The sequence below is a fragment of the Podarcis tiliguerta genome (genome assembly GCF_965153285.1).
Source record: "Podarcis tiliguerta genome assembly, chromosome: 2".
Taxonomy (NCBI): Eukaryota; Metazoa; Chordata; class Lepidosauria; order Squamata; family Lacertidae; genus Podarcis; species Podarcis tiliguerta.
This window is the reverse complement of record NC_139535.1, coordinates 54,977,347-54,995,515: the sequence shown is the minus strand read 5'-3', so window position 1 is coordinate 54,995,515 and position 18,169 is coordinate 54,977,347. Positions and strand designations below refer to the sequence as shown.

Genomic DNA, 18,169 nt, shown 5'->3' with positions numbered 1-18,169 from the left:
CTGCTTCACCCACTTACTTTGAAGAAGCCCTGTTTGTATCATTGACATTTCTATTGTTGAAGCATGGGTGGAGGATGTAAAGTCAGTAAAGTACATTCTAGAAGTGGAATACTTGGTGACAGTACCTTGCATTGGAGGGGGGAAAAGGGGGATATGATAACCAAAGATGAAAAGTTTGAGCATGGATTACTTTAGAAGGTAAGCACCCAGGATCAGCTTATCAGTGAGTTCCTCATTGGCCTGGCCTGTTTAGATCAACTTGACACAAGTACAGTGGTGTGAGGAAAGCCTCCTTTGTACTTGTTCTCAGTTAAGATCCTTCTGTTGCTTAGGTGAGAACATCATCCCCAAACCTTGGGTGGGAGGTAGAGAATTCATACGCATGAAGCTTAGTAAGGGACTAAGGGTTGTTGGCTTTTTTGTTTTTTGGAGGGGGTCCTATCAAATGCATAAACTTTGGCCTCTTTCTGTTTAAAATGGGAAAAAGTGCACCAACAAGAGCTACCTGCTTCCCCCCTGTCCCACAGCAGGGAAAAGCTGTAGAGTAGGGATGGAAACCTTGTGGCTCCTTATATATTGTTGGACTAGAATTGCTTCGTCTCTGACCATTGCCCAAGCTGCTTGGAGCTGGGAGTCCAGCAGCATCTCATGAGCCACAGGTTACACATGCCTGTTGTGACCTAAGTATATGACTGTCCCTATTCATTGATCATTTAGTCATGAGTGTGGCTTGGTTACGAAAACATGACCTTTACTTTTCTGATTATGCACCTCCAGCTGGTCGCTCTCTCAGTATATGCCATTCTCTTCTCTATATGTGTTGCAGCTGGTGAATCAGGGCACAAAACATGTTTCATAGGTTTTATCAGTTGATCTTCTGCAGCTGCAACCTGTCAAACTTTGCCAAAAGTTGTTCAGGCATACTTAGGTCTAGGTAGTTCCAGAAATACTGCTTGTGTTATGAGGGGCCAGGGCTCAATGCAAGCAGTGGCCCCAGAAGCGTTATTGCTCGGTTTCAGGTGGCTGGCCAGGTTGGCTAATAAAGAGCTCAGGTGGAGAAAGAAAGGGACTCTTGACATCATTGGGGTATATATATATTTAGTAACAATATATTTCACATTTTATGAGGCGGAGCCCTCTCGCTGAAAGGTATTTATTCTGGAACCGAGGCTGGCTTAAATTAAGAAGTGGAAAATGCCTCTGGGCCATAGAAGGAATGAGCCAGAGGAAGGGGTAAAACGCTATTCTCCCAGAGCCTCACTTCGAACTACATATCCCGTCATGCTTTGCCACTTGGTACGGTCCGTAGAAGGGGGAGAAGAGGAGGCTAGCGTTGGGGCAACCCAGGACGACAGAAAGCCAAGTCCCTGCGTTGCTGCAAGAGGGGTTCGCGGTGGGTTGTTGCGGAGAGGCGAGCCCCTTTCCGAAATTCCCCTGTGGGTCGCTGCTGATCTATGGGGCTTCACCGCCCCCCTTGTGAGTTGGGTGGTTTGTCCTGAGCAGGTCGATCCACTCCCGACCGAAGGGGGAGCAGAGGCTCCTGGCGGGGTGGTGGTGGTGGGGCTGGGAGCCCTGGCCGCCGGGTTGGGGGCGGCAGCTGGACCAGGGAGGGCCGGTGGATGCTGGCGTGTCGGGGGAGCCCAGGAACGAGGTCTCCCCACACACACGGCGGGTGGGTGGTCTCGGTGCTGTTCAGAATCGGGGGTGGGGGGCGCGAGAGAGAAAGGGGGGCGCACAACTGCCTGGCTGCGGGCCCCGCGAGGAGGTGCTGGAGCCGCCGCCGCTGCCGCCGCCTTCAGCTGGCGCGGTGGGTATCGCGAAAGGTGGCAAAGGGGGGGGGGGCTGCGGAGCTCGGGTGGGTGTAATGCTGAAATTTCTGGGGTGTGTGCGCGCGCGGTGGGGGATTTTGGTGGTTCCAGGTGTGTGTGTGTGTGTTTATGGGGTGGGGATCTTGGGAGTCTCCGGCGAGGGAGGGGGGTTGTCTTTGTGAGGTGCCTTGGTTACAGTCGTCTCCTGTTGTCATAAAAGAAAAAAGGGGAAAAAGGAACCCTGCAAGGCAGAGGTTGTTTTGTTTTGCTACGTTATGGGCGCTTGCTTCACTGGATTGGATAACGTTGGGGTTTCGGCGGAAGATGTGGGTTCAGGGGCTTGCCTGGGCGTGCAAGGGAGCGCGTGAATCTATGGGAATTTGGGGTGGAATGGAGGGCCTCGGTGGAGAAGGGGGGGGGGAGTGGTTCCCTCCGCGGAGGCTGGGATGGTTCTGCTTTGTTAGGTATTGCGTCCCCTGTGGATGCATTCCTAAAACTAGGTTGACGGGACCCATTCTTAAAAACAGCAGAATCGCACTGCATGGCACAATCCTGTCATGGAGTCTCGCGCTGTCTCCCTATCGCACAGGCTCGAGGTTGCTTAAGGCCTGCTTGTGTTTGGGGTTTTTAAAAAATAATTAGATCGCTATATAAACGAAGGAATCAAGTCTTGGGCGCATCATGTAGGACTGGAGGAGGGGAAGCAGCTGCAATGAAAACCCAACACTTTGCTAAGCTGTTGGAAATTTTTCTACACTAGTTTTAAGGTGTCTGGTAATGGGGCTTGGTGGATCAGTGTTTTCTAAAGGCTTGTGGCCTGAAGCTATTAGAATAAGTAGGCGTGGAGGAAGATGCATAGCAAAGTATTATAACTAATTGCCTGAGGACAATACATGAAGGATAAAAATAATTCTAGCACGTCCTTTACAGTGAAAAACAGCCACAAGATTTTGGGCACATCCTAGGAGACTTGTTCTTAGTTATTCTTGCAGACTTCCTCCACCCTATCCTTGAGGCCCAGGGTGGATTACAGTTCATCTTTTTATCTTTTCTCATCACAACAGTCCTGCAGTTAGGTTGTTACTGAAAGATACTGACTTATCCAAGGCCACCCAGTAGGCTTCATGACTGAGCAGGGGCTTGAACTTCCGTCTTTCAGATGCAAATCTTTTGCATGCTATCAGCTGCTAAATTAACCAGGATTAACGTGGGGAAAGAAATTGTTCCTGGCAGAAGCTCTCTAGAACAGAGTCTATGGAGTATTTTAAGTTCAGAGAAAGTTATGAGGAGCCTTCAATGTATGCAGTGTATGCCAGGGGAAATATTAATTGTTGACCAAGTTGCTTGTGTAAATTGAAGTGGCAAAATTAAGCTATTTCTCTGTGTGCAGTGTGGTCCTATGCATATTCACTTAATCCTTAGCAAAATGCATAGGACTGAATCCTTACTAGACTTATGGTCAGAAAGTGCTCTGGCATCTGTAAAAAGCAGCAGAGGTAAAAGTACACCCCACCTTATCAAGAACATATAGAAAATAATATTGTGAAGTTTTGAAAATGTATTTGTTATTTTGCTTAGAGAGCACCACTGGAGTATATTTTAGTTTACTGAGTTCCATAAGCAAAAATGTAGATAGGCCTCAGCTCCTGCCCTGAAGAATCTTGCAGTGTAGAACAGATAATGGGGAGGACAATAACTGATGAAGAGGCAGAGACAGGACAAGAAATGGATGAATGTGTGTGAGCAGCTTGGTAAATCCATGGAGCCTCACTCTTTCCCCCAATTATTGTAAATTGTGTTTTAATGCTTAATGTATGATTTCAGAAAGGGTAGAGTGGAACACAAAGGTGCAGCAAGGAGGACCTAGAGAGGCAATTTTAAAATGAACTTCTATTTTGAGGTAACAAAGAAGGAATGTAATACAGTACTTAGAAAAACCAACATTTTCAAGGAAGCAAGCCACCTCACTTTTCTCAGCTTTGTTCTTTCTGGACTAAACTAAGAAATGGACTGCTAGTTCCTTTCACCTGAAACAAATACAGCATAGTTTTTGGTGAACTACTCCCCCCCACCCCCCCACCAGCAAGTCCATCTTATTGAACTAATCATTTTCACACATCGTCTTTGGAGTCTTCTTTTCCCTTCGGTTTTAGGACTAGTTAGTTCTACTATTTTTGGAAAAAGTAAGAGTCGTTTGTGTGTATGTATAAATATGCATTGAGACTGCAATCCTATACCCACATAACTGAGTGTACACCCCTTTGAACCAAGTGGGAATTACCACACTGTGAAGATTGTAACCACTTATACTGTAATCCTATACATATCTATTCAGAAGTAATTTGGACAGTTTAATGAGTTACTTCCAGCTAAAGTGTGTGTAGAATTTCAGTCTTCACATACCAAAAAGTGCTATATAAATTGGTATACATATTAATTTGCCTTTCCTAGATGATGAATGGATATCATGAGTAGCCTGGGTTGTAGTTAACATTAGTCATACTCAAAACAGAGAGATGACTAACTTAGGTGCATTAATTTCAGTGGGTCAGCTCTTGTAGAACTTATTAGGCTTTAACCTCTTATCTTTGTTGCCTTATTTTACTCTATAGTAGAGCTTCTGGGCTGCTGATCTTGGTTTTGTAAAGCACATTGTGACAGTGTTTAGGAGAGGTATAAGTATTAACCTGCACAGAATAAGAGGTGTTCAGTGAAATACTGTAGTTAATTTGCCTTATCTATTTCTAGTAAGCTATTTACAATACAACCATCACTTCAGCATTCTGAGATAAGTTAGCAAAGCTTGAGCATTAGGGATTGGTTATCCACATCAAGAGGGAAAGTTCATGCTGGGAGAAAGGTGGCAGTGGCAAACGACCAAGCTTGCTTAGAGTAGATGTTGACTTTTAATGTACTGAGCGCTGATAAGGAGAGATTAAATTAGGTAGGCTTCGCATCTGATTTAGATTTTGCTCACAATACTAAGTTCTGTTTCCTTATTATGGAACGTTGCATGTTTTACTATAATACTTTTAAGAATCCCAGACACTAGCCTTTTAAGTATTGTAGATAATTTGAAGAATAAGGTAAGGCATCAGTTTATTCAAGGAACAACTGAGGATGGTGTCCTGACTCTTTGTACTACAGAAATAAGATATCACATGGTTGGGGCTTTCTGAGAGTGCTGAAATAAAATCAACATGCAGGGAAAAAAAGTTGGACAGCCAGTGTGATGATATAGTCTCCTTAGCTTAAGTTATAGAGTTTGAATTAGATCTGCACACCAAGAAGCTCACTGGCTGACATTTGGTCCATCACTATCTTGCTGCTTTCACCTACCTCACTGGGTAGGTCTGAGGATAAAATAGAGTAGGGGGAACAGACCCTATATGCTGCTTGGTGTTCCTGGTAGCAAAAGCAGGGTAAAGATGTTTTAAAATACGATGCAAGCTATGGAGGCTGGGAGCCTTATGTATAGGCTTAAGCTTGTTTAACTTGTACCTTGGTCATATACAGTGGTACCTCAGGTTAAGTACTTAATTCGTTCTGGAGGTCCGTTCTTAACCTGAAACTGTTCTTAACCTGAAGCACCGCTTTAGCTAATGGGGCCTCCTGCTGCTGCTGCGCTGCCGGAGCACAATTTCTGTTCTTATCCTGAAGCAAAGTTCTTAACCTGAGGCACTATTTCTGGGTTAGCGGAGTCTGTAACCCGAAGCGTATGTAACCTGAGGTACCAGTGTACATATATTGCACACATATGCATGTTTGTTTTTGAACAGCAGCTCTGGAGAGAGTAGGGTGGTTGTATGATATGATATAATATGCCTTCCTCAATTGATGTCTGTCTTTTGCAGGGTTCCTGAGTATGAGATGGAGTATGGCTAGCATGTATGAAGACAACAACTTAGCAGATGTGATGGTGATGCTTGAATGCGGCTGGACTTGCTGAGGGAGGCGAAAGGGTGGCAGGTGGCAGGAGCTGGAGTCTCTCAAGGGTTCTGGTGCCTGGCCTCTGTAAGAAGCCATGATCACCTTGATAACTGAACAGCTACAGAAACAAAGCCTGGAGGAATTGAAATGCACATCCTTCAGCATCAGCCTGGTAAGATTTCCCCTGCCTTGCCTTGCATCTTGATAATTTTCAAATCAGTTGAAGAAATCCTGTTTGCTTTTATCTTGAACCATAGGGCCACATTCAACTAACTTGTTCTCTTAGTGGAAACCAATTCAAGAACTCCTGCCAGTGCAGCGGGGCTCTCCTTCCCCCATGCCTCTTCCAAATCCACTTTGGAGGTTGGGAGAGCCCCCAGAACAGTACATGGGGTGGAAGAGAGGGAAGATTGTTCTGCTGGGCAAGCAGAAATGCTTGCATTGGTGGAATGATTTCCTCAGTGACCTTGAATTCACCCGTTGCCTCATTTTAATAGATGAAAGATTGGAGAGATTGCTACGCTGTGATTCGAGCTGCTGCTGCTGCTGCCTATGACCAGGAGTCAAATAACTAATTCTGATTGCCTAAGTATACTTTGGGTCTTCCCTGCCCACAACAGTCTTCTGCCCATACTGCATGCCAAACTGCTTTTGAAAGTGAGGGGAGGTTCCAACAGAGCTTTTGATATGGCATGAGAATCTGCTATTCAAAGACTGATTTCATTAAATCTGTTGGGCTAGTACAAGCACTTTGTGGCAGTCTAAGCTGGGGTAACCAACATAGTCTCCCCCAGACCTTCTTGAACAACAGCTCCCGTTATCCCTGATCATTGACTATGTTGGCATGGGTGAATGGGAGTTGTAGTCCCAACAGCATTAGTTTTGTTGTGAACCAGCAGCCTGCTATATTGTCTTTGGAGAGAGGGGTGTTCTGCAGAGCTAGCACTGCCAGTAGTACATATATTTTGTTTAGTGCCCTTCCGCCAATCACCCTTACAGATTTTCTGTTTCGATCTTTACCCTGGCAAAGCTAAAACCAGCCCTTAGGAACATGACCAAGAACACTTATTCTGGTGATTGTTATGGGCACCTCTTGTTATGGCCATGGTTGTGACCCATGAACAGGCTTATATTCCCCACCCCCACTCCCAAGTTTCCTTGCTTCTCCATGGCCAGAGGAGATTTGGAATTTTTAAAAAAGTTCTTAAGCAGATGAACAGATGAGTAAGTATTTATGCAAATATGAATGTGGTGTGTTAGGGTAGACATCTCAAAGTGAGGGTTCTGCATCTTTCAGCAGTACCCTGGCATTCAAGAACATCATCTTTTCCTTAGCAGTAAAACCGAGTAGACCAAAAGCTGCTTCTATTCTCCTCAAAGTCAATTTCACCATTCCAGTGATGTGTTTGGGGTTAAAGAAAAGGGCTGTGATTTTACACTTATAAGAATTGATAAAAATAAGGATAATTGCTTCCTTCCCCCTCTTACCCATTTCTTTTCTACAATTGTTGAGCTACTGTTGCTGAGTTGGAGTTATTGCCATGGTAGTAGCTAGTAGGCAGTCTTTCCTCTCAGAGATTATTATCTATATACTGCTTAAGAAGAGAGATTCCATTCTACGTTTACATGTAATTAACCTATGGAACTGATCTCCACATGATAATGTCTATGAAGGTAAATTGGTAGGCTGTCATTGGCTAATAGTTTCATTAGGCAGGAGTGAAGTCTCCATATTTATAGAGATGTTACAGTAGAACTGAGTACCTGACACCAAGTACCTTAAGGGGAAGATACTGCTTTTGGCATGATCTGTGTGTTCACCACACCTCGTTTGGGACTTTAAAGGTAATTGCTGGGACTTTAAATTGAGCCCATAAATGCACTATTAATCAGTGTAACTGGTGCAATATAGTTGTTGCTTGCTCTAACCACCTGACCTTCATCAATACTTGGGCAGTTGCATTTTGCACCATTTGAAGTTTCTAAACTGCCTTTAAAGGCAGCCTAATCTAGAGTGTATTACAGTAGTCCAGCGTGTAACCTTCTGAATTTCATACTTCAGGGTGAGTGCAACCCTGTTAAATTCTCCATCCAGATTATTCAGGTTCCAGGATTAAGTTGTATCTTCCTCACTCTCATCTAGCCCACAATTGCCTCCGGATATTGCCTCAGGAGTTTAGTAGTTCTAAACGTGGCTTTTTAAATAGTGGCCTCAACGTGGCCTATTTCAAGGTAGCAGTGACCACAGTATTCCCTGATAAAGGTGTTAATCACCTCCAAGGTTCAGATTGCATAGCCAAGCCTTGGCAAATTTCACTAGCTAAAATGGGCAAGGGTTAAGGGAATATGTGGTGGGCCTCAACTCTCCAAGCAGCTTGTATATGTCTTCAGTTTGGTGCGAGGTGGTGATAATCATAGTATGACTCTCATAGAGGCTCATAGTCTTGGACTCTATCACAGTTATTACACCCAAGTTGTCACAGGTGCAAGTTACTTTATCTACAAAATAAGCAGCAGACTCAGGCTCTAGATCTTGCATCACTGAGCCTCCACTGAGGAGTCTGCTCACCACCAGAAACAGCTGTGGTGGATGATGTTGAACAAATGTAGTGGTGGCAGAGAAGTAAATTAACTCTCACTTGTGTTTGGTCATATTTGTTGAATGTTTTCTGTCACTTACACGCTAATTGTTGGTTCAGATGATTCATCACCCATTAGCTTCTTGGAATACCACAGAGCTGACATGCTTCTACGATCAGGTCAAGGATATTTGGGAGCTATCCCATCCATTGCCATTGTTATTTCCTCATTCCAAGCAGATACCAGAGCCTTGGCAGGACCATCAGCTGGACCTTTAAGAAAATCTCCGGTGATGACAGAAAACCATTGAAATTAATCAGGTTCTGTGGAGATTGCAGACAGCCTGAATGTCAAATCTGATCATGTAATGAAGTGGCCAACACAACAGAACCAAGAACGACTCCCTCACCTGCAGATGTTTCCCTCTTTGTTTTGTACAGAAGACTAGCTTCCAAATTTGTCATCCTACGTGTGTTGAATCAGCCTCAATTAGGTTTGGTGGGGTTATTAAAGTTCCCCCAAACCATAAACTGTGCAGTTCTCAATACCACACTGACCACCTCTGTCAGCTCAAACGGGGAGAGTGTCGGGCAGCTAGGTGTCTGGTACACGGACAGAATCCCAATTTGTTATTGGGTCTTCAGTACCAGATATAGACATTCAACTCCGGCCAACTTTTCCCATCCCAAATTGAACTTTGTGCTGTACTGCGAAGTTTGGTTGGACATATTTGGGAGATGGTAACTCTCCTCCCCTCACCCGGTCAGATTTTGGTGATGCAAGCCAAGTTGCCTTGTCTTTTAGTGTTCAGAAGGTTATTGTTTAATACTAGAAGAGTAAGAGACTTGGCACCCCATCATGCAATTAGCTGCTACAGTAAAGTGATTTGTGAGTAGTGCATCAAGTTATACCTTTTCCACAGGGGCCCTTTACTTCCTGGGTGCTCACCTGGAGTTGTTGAGCAACATGTTTTATCCTCAGAACAATCCTATGAGGTAGGTTAGGCTAAGAGAAAGTGACTGACTCAAGATCACCCAGTGAGCTTCATGACTAAGTGGGGGTTTGAATCCTGGTCTCTCTAGTCCAGTACTCTAACCACTACATCACATTGCCTATCTGGTGTTTTCAAGGGGCTTATCAAAATTACCCACATACTGATTTTTCTTTCTTTGAGACCAAGAGAATTGGTGGGGTTTTTTTGTTTTTCCCATGCTAGTTCCATAATTTCCTGTTTTCAAGGACAAGTGAGGGACAGGTATGGTCTGAAGTTATTGCTACAGATGACTACAGATATGCCTCAGGTTAGCATTATATCTGTTGCTGCTCTGAACAGGTAAAGGTCAAAGGCTCGTTTGCCATTGAATAACTGAGGGTAAAGGTCACTCCTTTGGAAGGTGATTTATTTATTTACTTACTGAATTTCTATGCAGCCCTTCATCTGAGGATCACAGTTTGGTTTACAATACATCACAGGGCAGTGATGGAAAGAGTAAGAGTATTGGGGAGGAATCAAGAAGATACTGGTGTATTTCTTTGCTTTATAGAATATTACTCAAGCATTTTAATGCTGGGAGCTTGCCTCTTTTTTTGCTATTACCTCTAAATCCCATATTATTTTCTTCTTTTTAGCATGTTACTGTTTGAGGACTGTGGAATACCACTCACAAGGGAAACTGACCCACCAGTTTCTCGCTCATGTGCATGTGTTCTATCGTCCTTGTTTTCCAATCACCCCAGCCCTTATTAAATGTAAAGCGTTTCCCAGTGCATTTTCTCCATATTTTTTCTTAATGGGGATAAGATAAACTGTACCAAGGGATCCTCTCTTTAACCTATCCCTGTAATCTAATGAGAGTTGGCCTGACTTGGAAAATGAAAGGCAATGTGCTGCTGTAGCAAAAATTAATTAAAAAGAGAATGACATGGTGGAATATGAAGCATGCGTTTCCTGATTTATCTTGGATCTGGAGCCCATGGAAATAAGTTTTTTTGCTTCAAAATGAGTTAAAGATGTACTAATCTGTTGCCTAGAAAGATTGCTCAGAAGAAAAGTTAAAACTGCACAAAGTTGCTGCGGTTGCAACCAGTTACAGAACTTGACTTTTCTGCAACATTGAGGTGTAGACTTCTAAGAATGGGATGTGTGGTCTAATGAAGCTTTTGCAGGGGAAGGCACAGTCCAAAAGCATAATGATGTTTGAGTAGAGGAAGCTCTGTAGCAGAGAGTCAATGGTTTGGAGAACAAAGGGACTTCAGCCTTTCAAGTTTTAAACATGGATAATGTGCAGAGGCATTTTACTCTATTGACATTTGGAAACAACCCATGGAGGCAAAGATGACAAGAATTAATTCTGCCATAACTCTTTCCTGTGGTGTTTGTTAGGTATTTTTAATGGGTTATTGTCAAGCAAGAGATTTGGGAAGATCGCTCATTGCTTTAGCTAGAAGTGGTGCATCTTAATTTATGGTGGCCTGTGGTATTTAGTGTCTGGCTCTCCTTATATTAAGGGAGCTGACATACAGACAAATAAATACTACATTGTCCTTGTCTCAGAGGGCTTCCAGTCACCAAAGAACAGTGAAATGATGGAATGAAAGAGGAAAATAGTGGTAAGTGCAAATTTAGATTATTTCTGTGGCCATAATCTTAAAACATTAATTTCTTGGTGTGTCTTCTCACATTCTTTCTAATAAGAGTGAAGTATCCTCGGGCTTTTGATACTGAATAGTTTAGGCATGGTATAAAGGGAGCAGTTTAAATCTGTGAAGAACAGGCATAGGCAAACTCCAGCCTTCCAGATGTTTGGGACTACAATTCCCATCACCCCTAGCTAACAGGACCAGTGGTCAGGGATGATGGGAATTGTAGTCCCAAACATCTGGAGGGCCGGAGTTTGCCTATGCCTGGTGTAGAACCTCTGTAGCATAGTAGCTTGTGGATGACTGTAAGAGCAGCACCATGGAAAGGACTGGTAGTTAAGCTTGAGCAAATCAGAGTTTCCATTTGGTTATTTTGCCCCTCTGAACTTTGATTTCAACATTCAGATTAAAGCAAGTTTTGGAAGCTTTCCTTGGGGAAAGCTTGAAGATTTGCTACTAATAATGGCTGGGGGGGTGTCATAGGATCCAAGGAATTCAGATAGGTGCAGGAGTGGGAGACCTGTGGTCCTCCAGATGTTGCTGGACTCCACCTTGTATCAACCCTAGCCAGTATGAGTAATGGTGGGAAGTGAATGGCATCATGGTCCACCAATATCTGAAGAGCCACAAGTTCTCCAATCCTGAGATACAGCAAGATATCTGAATGTTGGTAGAATCCCACAGCTGGTACCACTCTTCTGTTGTAGGCCACATGTTGGGAATTAGAGATCCAGAGGTGCTTATGAGATGCTGGTCCTTGCTGTGATGTGGTGACTCCTTGTGTTTCCTCCCTAGCCTTTGCCTGATCATGCTGATGTGGCCAGCTGTGGCAGCCCCTTCCAGATAGCGCCTGGTAAGAGCGTCTGGCTGGACTTCCACCTTTTGTGCCTACATCCATTTCTCTTTTGTCTGTCCTTTTTATCGTCTGATGTCCTTTATATGCAGCTCACAGTTAATAAGATTAGCTTGCTTTCCAGGTCTCCTAGAGCTCATGTATTTTGTGATACCATCTCCACTTTTAAGTGAAAGCTTGGTGCAAATAAAGGGCCAGCTGTGGTTTAGTTTTAATAACAAGAATTCAACAGAGTTAAATGCAGGAGGATATCCCAATAAGTAACAGGAATGGCTGTTTTCAGTAAAGAAATGTCATTATGCTTCCGACGAATGGAAGGAAAGAGATCCAATGAAGAAGTGGTGTTCTATTTAGTAGTTTTAAAAATGAATCCTGCTAATACTCCCATTTCATTTTTCTGTCTTTGAACTGGCAACCATCACCGTTTTATCTGAGATGTTGCAAACCACTAAGATTCTTTTATCTAAGATATAAATTGTCAAAACAATCAAATCTAATACAGCTTAATATTGCTATATGCATACTGGGTGCTGCCTATGTTAAAAAGTTATTTATTTATTTATTTATTTATTTAAAAATGTATATACCGCTTGATCAAAGCAGTTTCTGTATGTGGCCAAGTACCACCACTGGTCATGTAAACACTTGAGGATATATAGCGCTAATAATTAACTCTTGATACAAACTACGTTGTAGCATAGTTACATTGGCAGTATATGTATATACTGATAAATACTCTGATAAATAACTTGATATTGGCACTTGAATTATAGATGTGCTTGATTATGCATGGAGGAAGAATGGATGCCAGGTGGATAAGAGAATAAAACCCATAGTCTTAATTAAAAAAAAAAAAACCACTAGCTGCTGTCTTCATCAGTTCTGTTGACTCTTACTGCAATTGGCCCATATAGAATTTTGGTACATAATTAATCTCAGCTGTATGTCATAAAACTGTAAGCTATCAAAGTGTATTCCTGGATCCTTTGTAGCTCTTAAAATAAAGAACTGTGTTTCCGATCAATGTAGGAAACCTACATTGTACAATCAGTGTACTGAGCCTTAAGTAGAATAGCTTCTAGTCACTTATTTTAAAATAGCATTTTTGTTTGCAGCACGTTTTCTTTGCAAGGCACATTAAAGAAAGCGTGTGTTCCCTGCCAAAGTGAGTCATTCCTGTGACTGTTCTGGTCACTTGTACTAGAACCATATTGTACAGCAATCTGACTGTGACTCCTTTGTAGGCTTAGAATTAGAATATTTTCCACATAATAATGACTTTGTGGGTGTCGGTGGCGCGTGTGTTTTCTTGGTTCAGCTATAGCATGATGGGCCATTTTATTTATCTGATTTATTTATTACAGAAGTTTCCACCTTATCCTTTAAGCAAGTTTCCAGACTGGCTTACAAAAAAAAGTACCTTGGCTTTAAACTTGTTAGCTTATACCTGCTTGATACGGGACAAAAATAGGCTGTCAGGATTTTCAGCTGGATAACCTGAGTTAAAAGAGTTTTATCTTCTGCATAATAATTGCTCTAATGGAATGTCTGAAGAAGGCTATTTCAGAGGCTACAGACTTCTAACATATGTATCGTGGCATAAGTCTACTTCATCAGGTGCATAAAGTGGAGGATGAAGATTTAAATACACACGCGCGCACACACACACAGTGGTGTAGCGTGGGGGGTGCAGGGGGGGCCGGCCGCACCGGGCGCAACATCTGGGGGTTAGGGTTAGGGGGCGCAAATCCACGGGCTAGGGGGCGCAAATTACTTGCCTTGCCCCGGGTGCTGACAACCCACGCTACGCCACTGCACACACACACACAGGGAGATCTGCCTCAATGAGGTACAATTGGTTTCAATAAAAGGTACTGCTCACCTGTAGATATTGGGAGTCCTAATGGACCAGCATGGTTATCTTTGCTTTTTGTTCTACACAATATATTGGCGTGCTGTACCTTAAAACTTGATGCCATGATAAATTTGTTGGTATTTAAGATTCAACAGGACTCCATATTGCTGCTACAGACTAGTATGGTTATGCTTTTGGAGCTCAGATTGGCTATGTGAGTGACTTCGTGTGGGATTTACAGAATATTTAAACTTCTTTCTGTCTTGTTGGAAAGCATGGTTTGTGTTTCTCAAGGTTCCTGTCATGTGTCTGCTCCTTTCTCTTCTTTGTGCAGCATGTTTGGTTCTAGCTTTTGCATATTAGTCCTCTTATTTCAGTTTGCAGTCAGTATTATTTTGAATGAAATGAGCCATATTAGCTCCTTGAGGTTTAAAAAACACCACCTTCTATATATAGGCAACTTAGGGTTTCTTCTCTAGATTTACTTCAAGACAGCTTGGATTTTGACTTGGAGGCTAACTCATTTGATTATTGTTGCTACCAGCTTTGACCACCTCTAAGAGACAAATGAGTCTCATAAGAACGATGTCATTAAATGAACACAGCCTTTCTGGAGGGACTGCAGTTGTGAAACACAGGACTGCTTCTTGCTTTTCTTAAGGCATGACTAAGAAGGGAAGTGGCTGGAATATCTTACTATGTGCTGATGTTGGAGAGAGAAATATTCCAGCTATTTTATTATATGTATGTTAAATATGAATGGGGGTGGGGCTGTGGACATGAAAAGCACCCCAAATTCATCAGTTGTACTAAACATGGAAGAACTTGGAAAAAAGCAGGAATTGTTTTCTCCAACTGTTCTTCAGTTTGAATTAAATTCCTTTAATTGGTTCCCACAGTTGAACTGCCCCAACTGTAGTAATCAAACAATGAATAAATTGTAGATTCTTTTAAGGTAGGATATCTTAATCTGGCTCCCCGCCAACATCTTGCTCCAGCTGTAACAGGGGTGTAAGTATTAAATAAAATTTATGTTGTCCCTCACTCGTTTTACTCACTTTCTCTGATCCACAAGTGCCTCCTATCTAACACTGAAAGAAGAGAATTGCTTCTTCAATGTGAAGACCTCATGCATCACAGGAGAAGGGGAACCAGGGGCATCATAATCAGAGCACTAAGGGGAGCAAATGGGGAATGTTATCCTGGAGAACATTTCCCTATCTTGTTGTCATTGTGGGTTCCTTCTTAATCGAGAGTGATGCACAACAAAGATGATCAGACCAGATCTTAAATCTTAATCAGGTATAGTAGAATAGTTAGGGCTGTTTCTGATCTAACAATTGCTTGGAATGGTTGTTTGTTCTACAACTGTTGTTGTAGAAGGTTCTGAAACTTTGTATGTGTGATGGTGCTAATAAAAAGTAAAAATAAGGCAACAAAGGGTGCTGATTGCTCACATGTCAAATGATAAATTGGCTATCTGGCTTGTGGCGCTAATTAGAGCCTTCATCTTTAAAAGTCTGTCTTGTGATATTTCTTGCAGAGGGAACTTCATGGAGGGACCTAGCTCCCTGTCCAAAGATCCATCTTCAGGACAGCACAGGTCTTTACCAACACTCCAGCTTGAGCCTTCCCCTGCCCCCCTGCAGCTCAGACAACCGTCCTCAGAACAGCCTCACATCCCAAACACTGGCCACCAACTCAGTAGTCTCAGAAAAGGCTTCTGTGCCCCCCACCAAAAGACACTGCCGTTCACTATCAGTGCCTGAAGACCTCTCCCGTTGGCAGGCTGTCTGGAGGCCCCTGGGCTCCAAAGTCTGGACGCACGTCAAACGCCGGGACAACAGTGGAGGGGACACTTTGGCAGTACAAGCCCAGAACCTGGCCCAGGGAGCCAACAGACCTTGCTTCAACCCTGCCCCCAGTGCCTCTCACCAGTGTGTTCAAGATGGTGCTGGTGGTAGCGGCAGCGGCGGCGGCAGGAGCCCCCCTTTCTTCAGCCTGGCCCTATCCCGAGAATCGCCAGCAAGCACATCATGGGAGACTGGAGAGACTTTGCAGCCCTACCCTCTGCAACGACGTTTCTCCCTGTCACCTGTCAGATTCCTTCCCTCCCCGCGAAGCTCCACCACCTCCACTCCAGAGTTGCTTCGACACCAGCACAGCCTCCCTCGCAGCCGCTCACAACCATGTGACTTGGACACCAGGAAATCTGGTCTCAAGCGGCGCCACGATGAGGATGTGAGGTGGCATAGGCCCTCGCTTGATTTCTACAAGATGAACCAGGTAGGGAAGGAAGCAAGCAAGCAAGCACTGTTCCCATCTGAGTGCCTTAAGGATACATATGAAAGGGAAAATGTCGGGGCGCAGTGAGATTTAAAGGGTAATCTACTGAAGTAAAGAACAGAATTTGGCTATGTCACAAAAAAATAGCATACACACACACACAGAGCTTCTCTTGCCTATGTCCTTAACCTCTGACAACAATTTGCTGTTATGAGATAGTTGAGATTAGATTACAAGCACTGGGCAAGGGGGAGAGCTGGGAGTCACACCAAGATTTCTCTGACTGATGCCAACGAAACATGTTACTCCGTGTTTATTTATTGGTAATGTTGGGTCGGGTGATGCACAAAATACAGAAGTGATAATAGACCCTGCTCCATGGGCTCCTCCATTTACATTACCGGTTTCCAGCTGAAACTACTGTTGTTTTATGTCCCAATTGCTACAGAGTTCACATTTGACCAGCAGTAATTGGTTGTTCAATTATTGCTGGAAGATCCAGCAACCATTCCATGTTTTTTTCAGATTCAAAACATAGAGTTAGGGCAGAAATGTTTGGGTAGAGCACCCATTCCTATTACAGCATCCTCCATACGCAGTGTGGGGTATTCAGTTATGGCCACTGCTTTCCCACTCCCTCTGCCTTGGGCAAAGCAAATATGAACACTGGTAGCTTAATTACTGTATTATTAAAGTACAGTTTAAACAGCATTCAGGACTTTAGCCCCATTAACTTCATAGTAGTCTACTATGGTCTGAGAAGACATAGATTAAATTAATATATTGTGGGGAAAGTAAGGTGGCCACCAGAAATACATATGTGAAGCTAGTGCTTCAGGAAGGCTTTGTTAGAATAGCATTGCCTGTCTCACACTCGTCAGCTTTGGTCAGCAATGAGAGCAGTTAGTTTTTGAAAATTCAAGTCTGTGTCCCATCTGCTCAGATCCATAGCCAACGGTGAGCCTTCAGAAGCTCGCGTCATCCTCAGTTTATTATTTGTTTATGACAATTATCTATGTCCTGCCTTTCAGGATACAAATAACTTCCAAGGCAGCTTTCACAAGAAACATTAAACTACATTAAAAAAATAATACAGTGCTAACAACATAAGGATCCTTTGCATGTGGTAGTAGATGGCACTGCAGGTGGGGCACTGCATTGTGCAGCCTGGAACAGGCTTTGAGGTGGCTTTTCATGCCTTATCTGGAATCTGGCCCACAGGTAGATGACCCAGAGCAGGGAGGGGGAAGTGGTGTTTTTCTTTGGCAAGTTATGACTTAAAAGAGCTTTAGGGCAAGTGATTATTAATATGGTTATAAATTGTCAGTATTAGAATAATGTAATCTAAGTATGGAAGGTGCATTGGTATATAAAAACTTGTTTTCTTACATTTGACAGAAACCATTTGCAGGAGGCGTCTGTCAGCTGGACAAATCTGAAGAAGGTGGCTATTCATCATGGCTCTTGGGCTGCAGCCCACAAGCACCTTCAGCTCCATGTAGTCCCCTCAGCAACTGTGTCCAGGTTCTTAGTGAAAGTGAGGAAGAGGAGGAGGAAGAGGAAGCAGCAGTACAAGCGGCACGGCGACTAAATTGGAATTTAGCAAGCAAAAGGACACTCTTCCAACCAGACTTTAGCGATCTGGATCTAACTTTGATTGAGGAGAACTAGGGGTTGGATGTCTCCACAAGAAACTGACTCTGGGATCAGCCACAAAGGGAGGCTGCACTCCTTGATGAGGGAAGTGGGGTGGGTGCAGAGGGGAAAGTGGCGGTGGGACTGGTGGGGTTTTGTCTGCTTGTTTCTTTTTTATTAAAAAAAAAGGAAAAATGGCTGTATAGATGCTGTATGTCTCTGGGATGGAGTGATGGAGTCCTGCCAGAGGGGTGTGTCCATATGTGAGAAAAACAGAGTACTTTGCCAATAATCCTCCCTATTCCCATATCAGTTTTTTAGCAAGCCCCTTGGGCACCCACGTTTCAAAATGGACTCCATTACCCCAAAGGGAGATAATAACATTAGTCTCTAATACCGTAAAACTATTGGGGGGGGGTGAATTCTACTGTGACCTCATTCCAGTGAAATTATTCCACAAATTTGGTGGGGAGAATAGGAATCTCTATAAAAATGCTGGACGAAACAAGCAGTTGGAAATTAAATTTTGTTGCAGTGCTTTGTAATACTCATTCCCTCCACCCCCACTGGTAGTACCTAATT

At 43.4% G+C, this 18,169-nt stretch overlaps 1 protein-coding gene across 9 annotated transcripts; it reads left to right on the top strand.

The window, feature by feature from the left end:
• Positions 1–1,281: 1,281 nt before the first annotated feature.
• Positions 1,282–17,784, top strand: FAM53C (family with sequence similarity 53 member C). 9 transcript variants are annotated; one of them, XM_083429501.1, is made up of 5 exons: positions 1,282–1,386; positions 5,663–5,910; positions 11,754–11,811; positions 15,210–15,952; positions 17,351–17,784. In XM_083429501.1, the coding sequence occupies exons 2-5, from the start codon at positions 5,833–5,835 to the stop codon at positions 17,621–17,623; spliced, it is 1,152 nt and encodes a 383-aa protein (XP_083285627.1). In that variant the 5' UTR covers positions 1,282–1,386; positions 5,663–5,832; the 3' UTR covers positions 17,624–17,784. The 9 variants fall into 9 exon arrangements, with proteins under 9 accessions (XP_083285627.1, XP_083285626.1, XP_083285630.1 ...); XM_083429500.1 differs by having other exon boundaries at positions 1,294–1,393; XM_083429498.1 differs by lacking the exon at positions 1,282–1,386 and adding an exon at positions 1,455–1,476.
• The last annotated feature ends 385 nt before the right edge of the window (positions 17,785–18,169 follow it).

Excerpts from the sequence above, each read along its gene's own strand:
- FAM53C (XM_083429501.1), top strand. The coding sequence starts at position 5,833 with ATGATCACCTTGATAACTGAACAGCTACAGAAACAAAGCCTGGAGGAA. Across the intron at positions 5,911-11,753 it reads CATCCTTCAGCATCAGCCTG|CCTTTGCCTGATCATGCTGA; the intron begins GTAAGATTTCCC and ends TTTCCTCCCTAG. Across the intron at positions 15,953-17,350 it reads ATTTCTACAAGATGAACCAG|AAACCATTTGCAGGAGGCGT; the intron begins GTAGGGAAGGAA and ends TACATTTGACAG.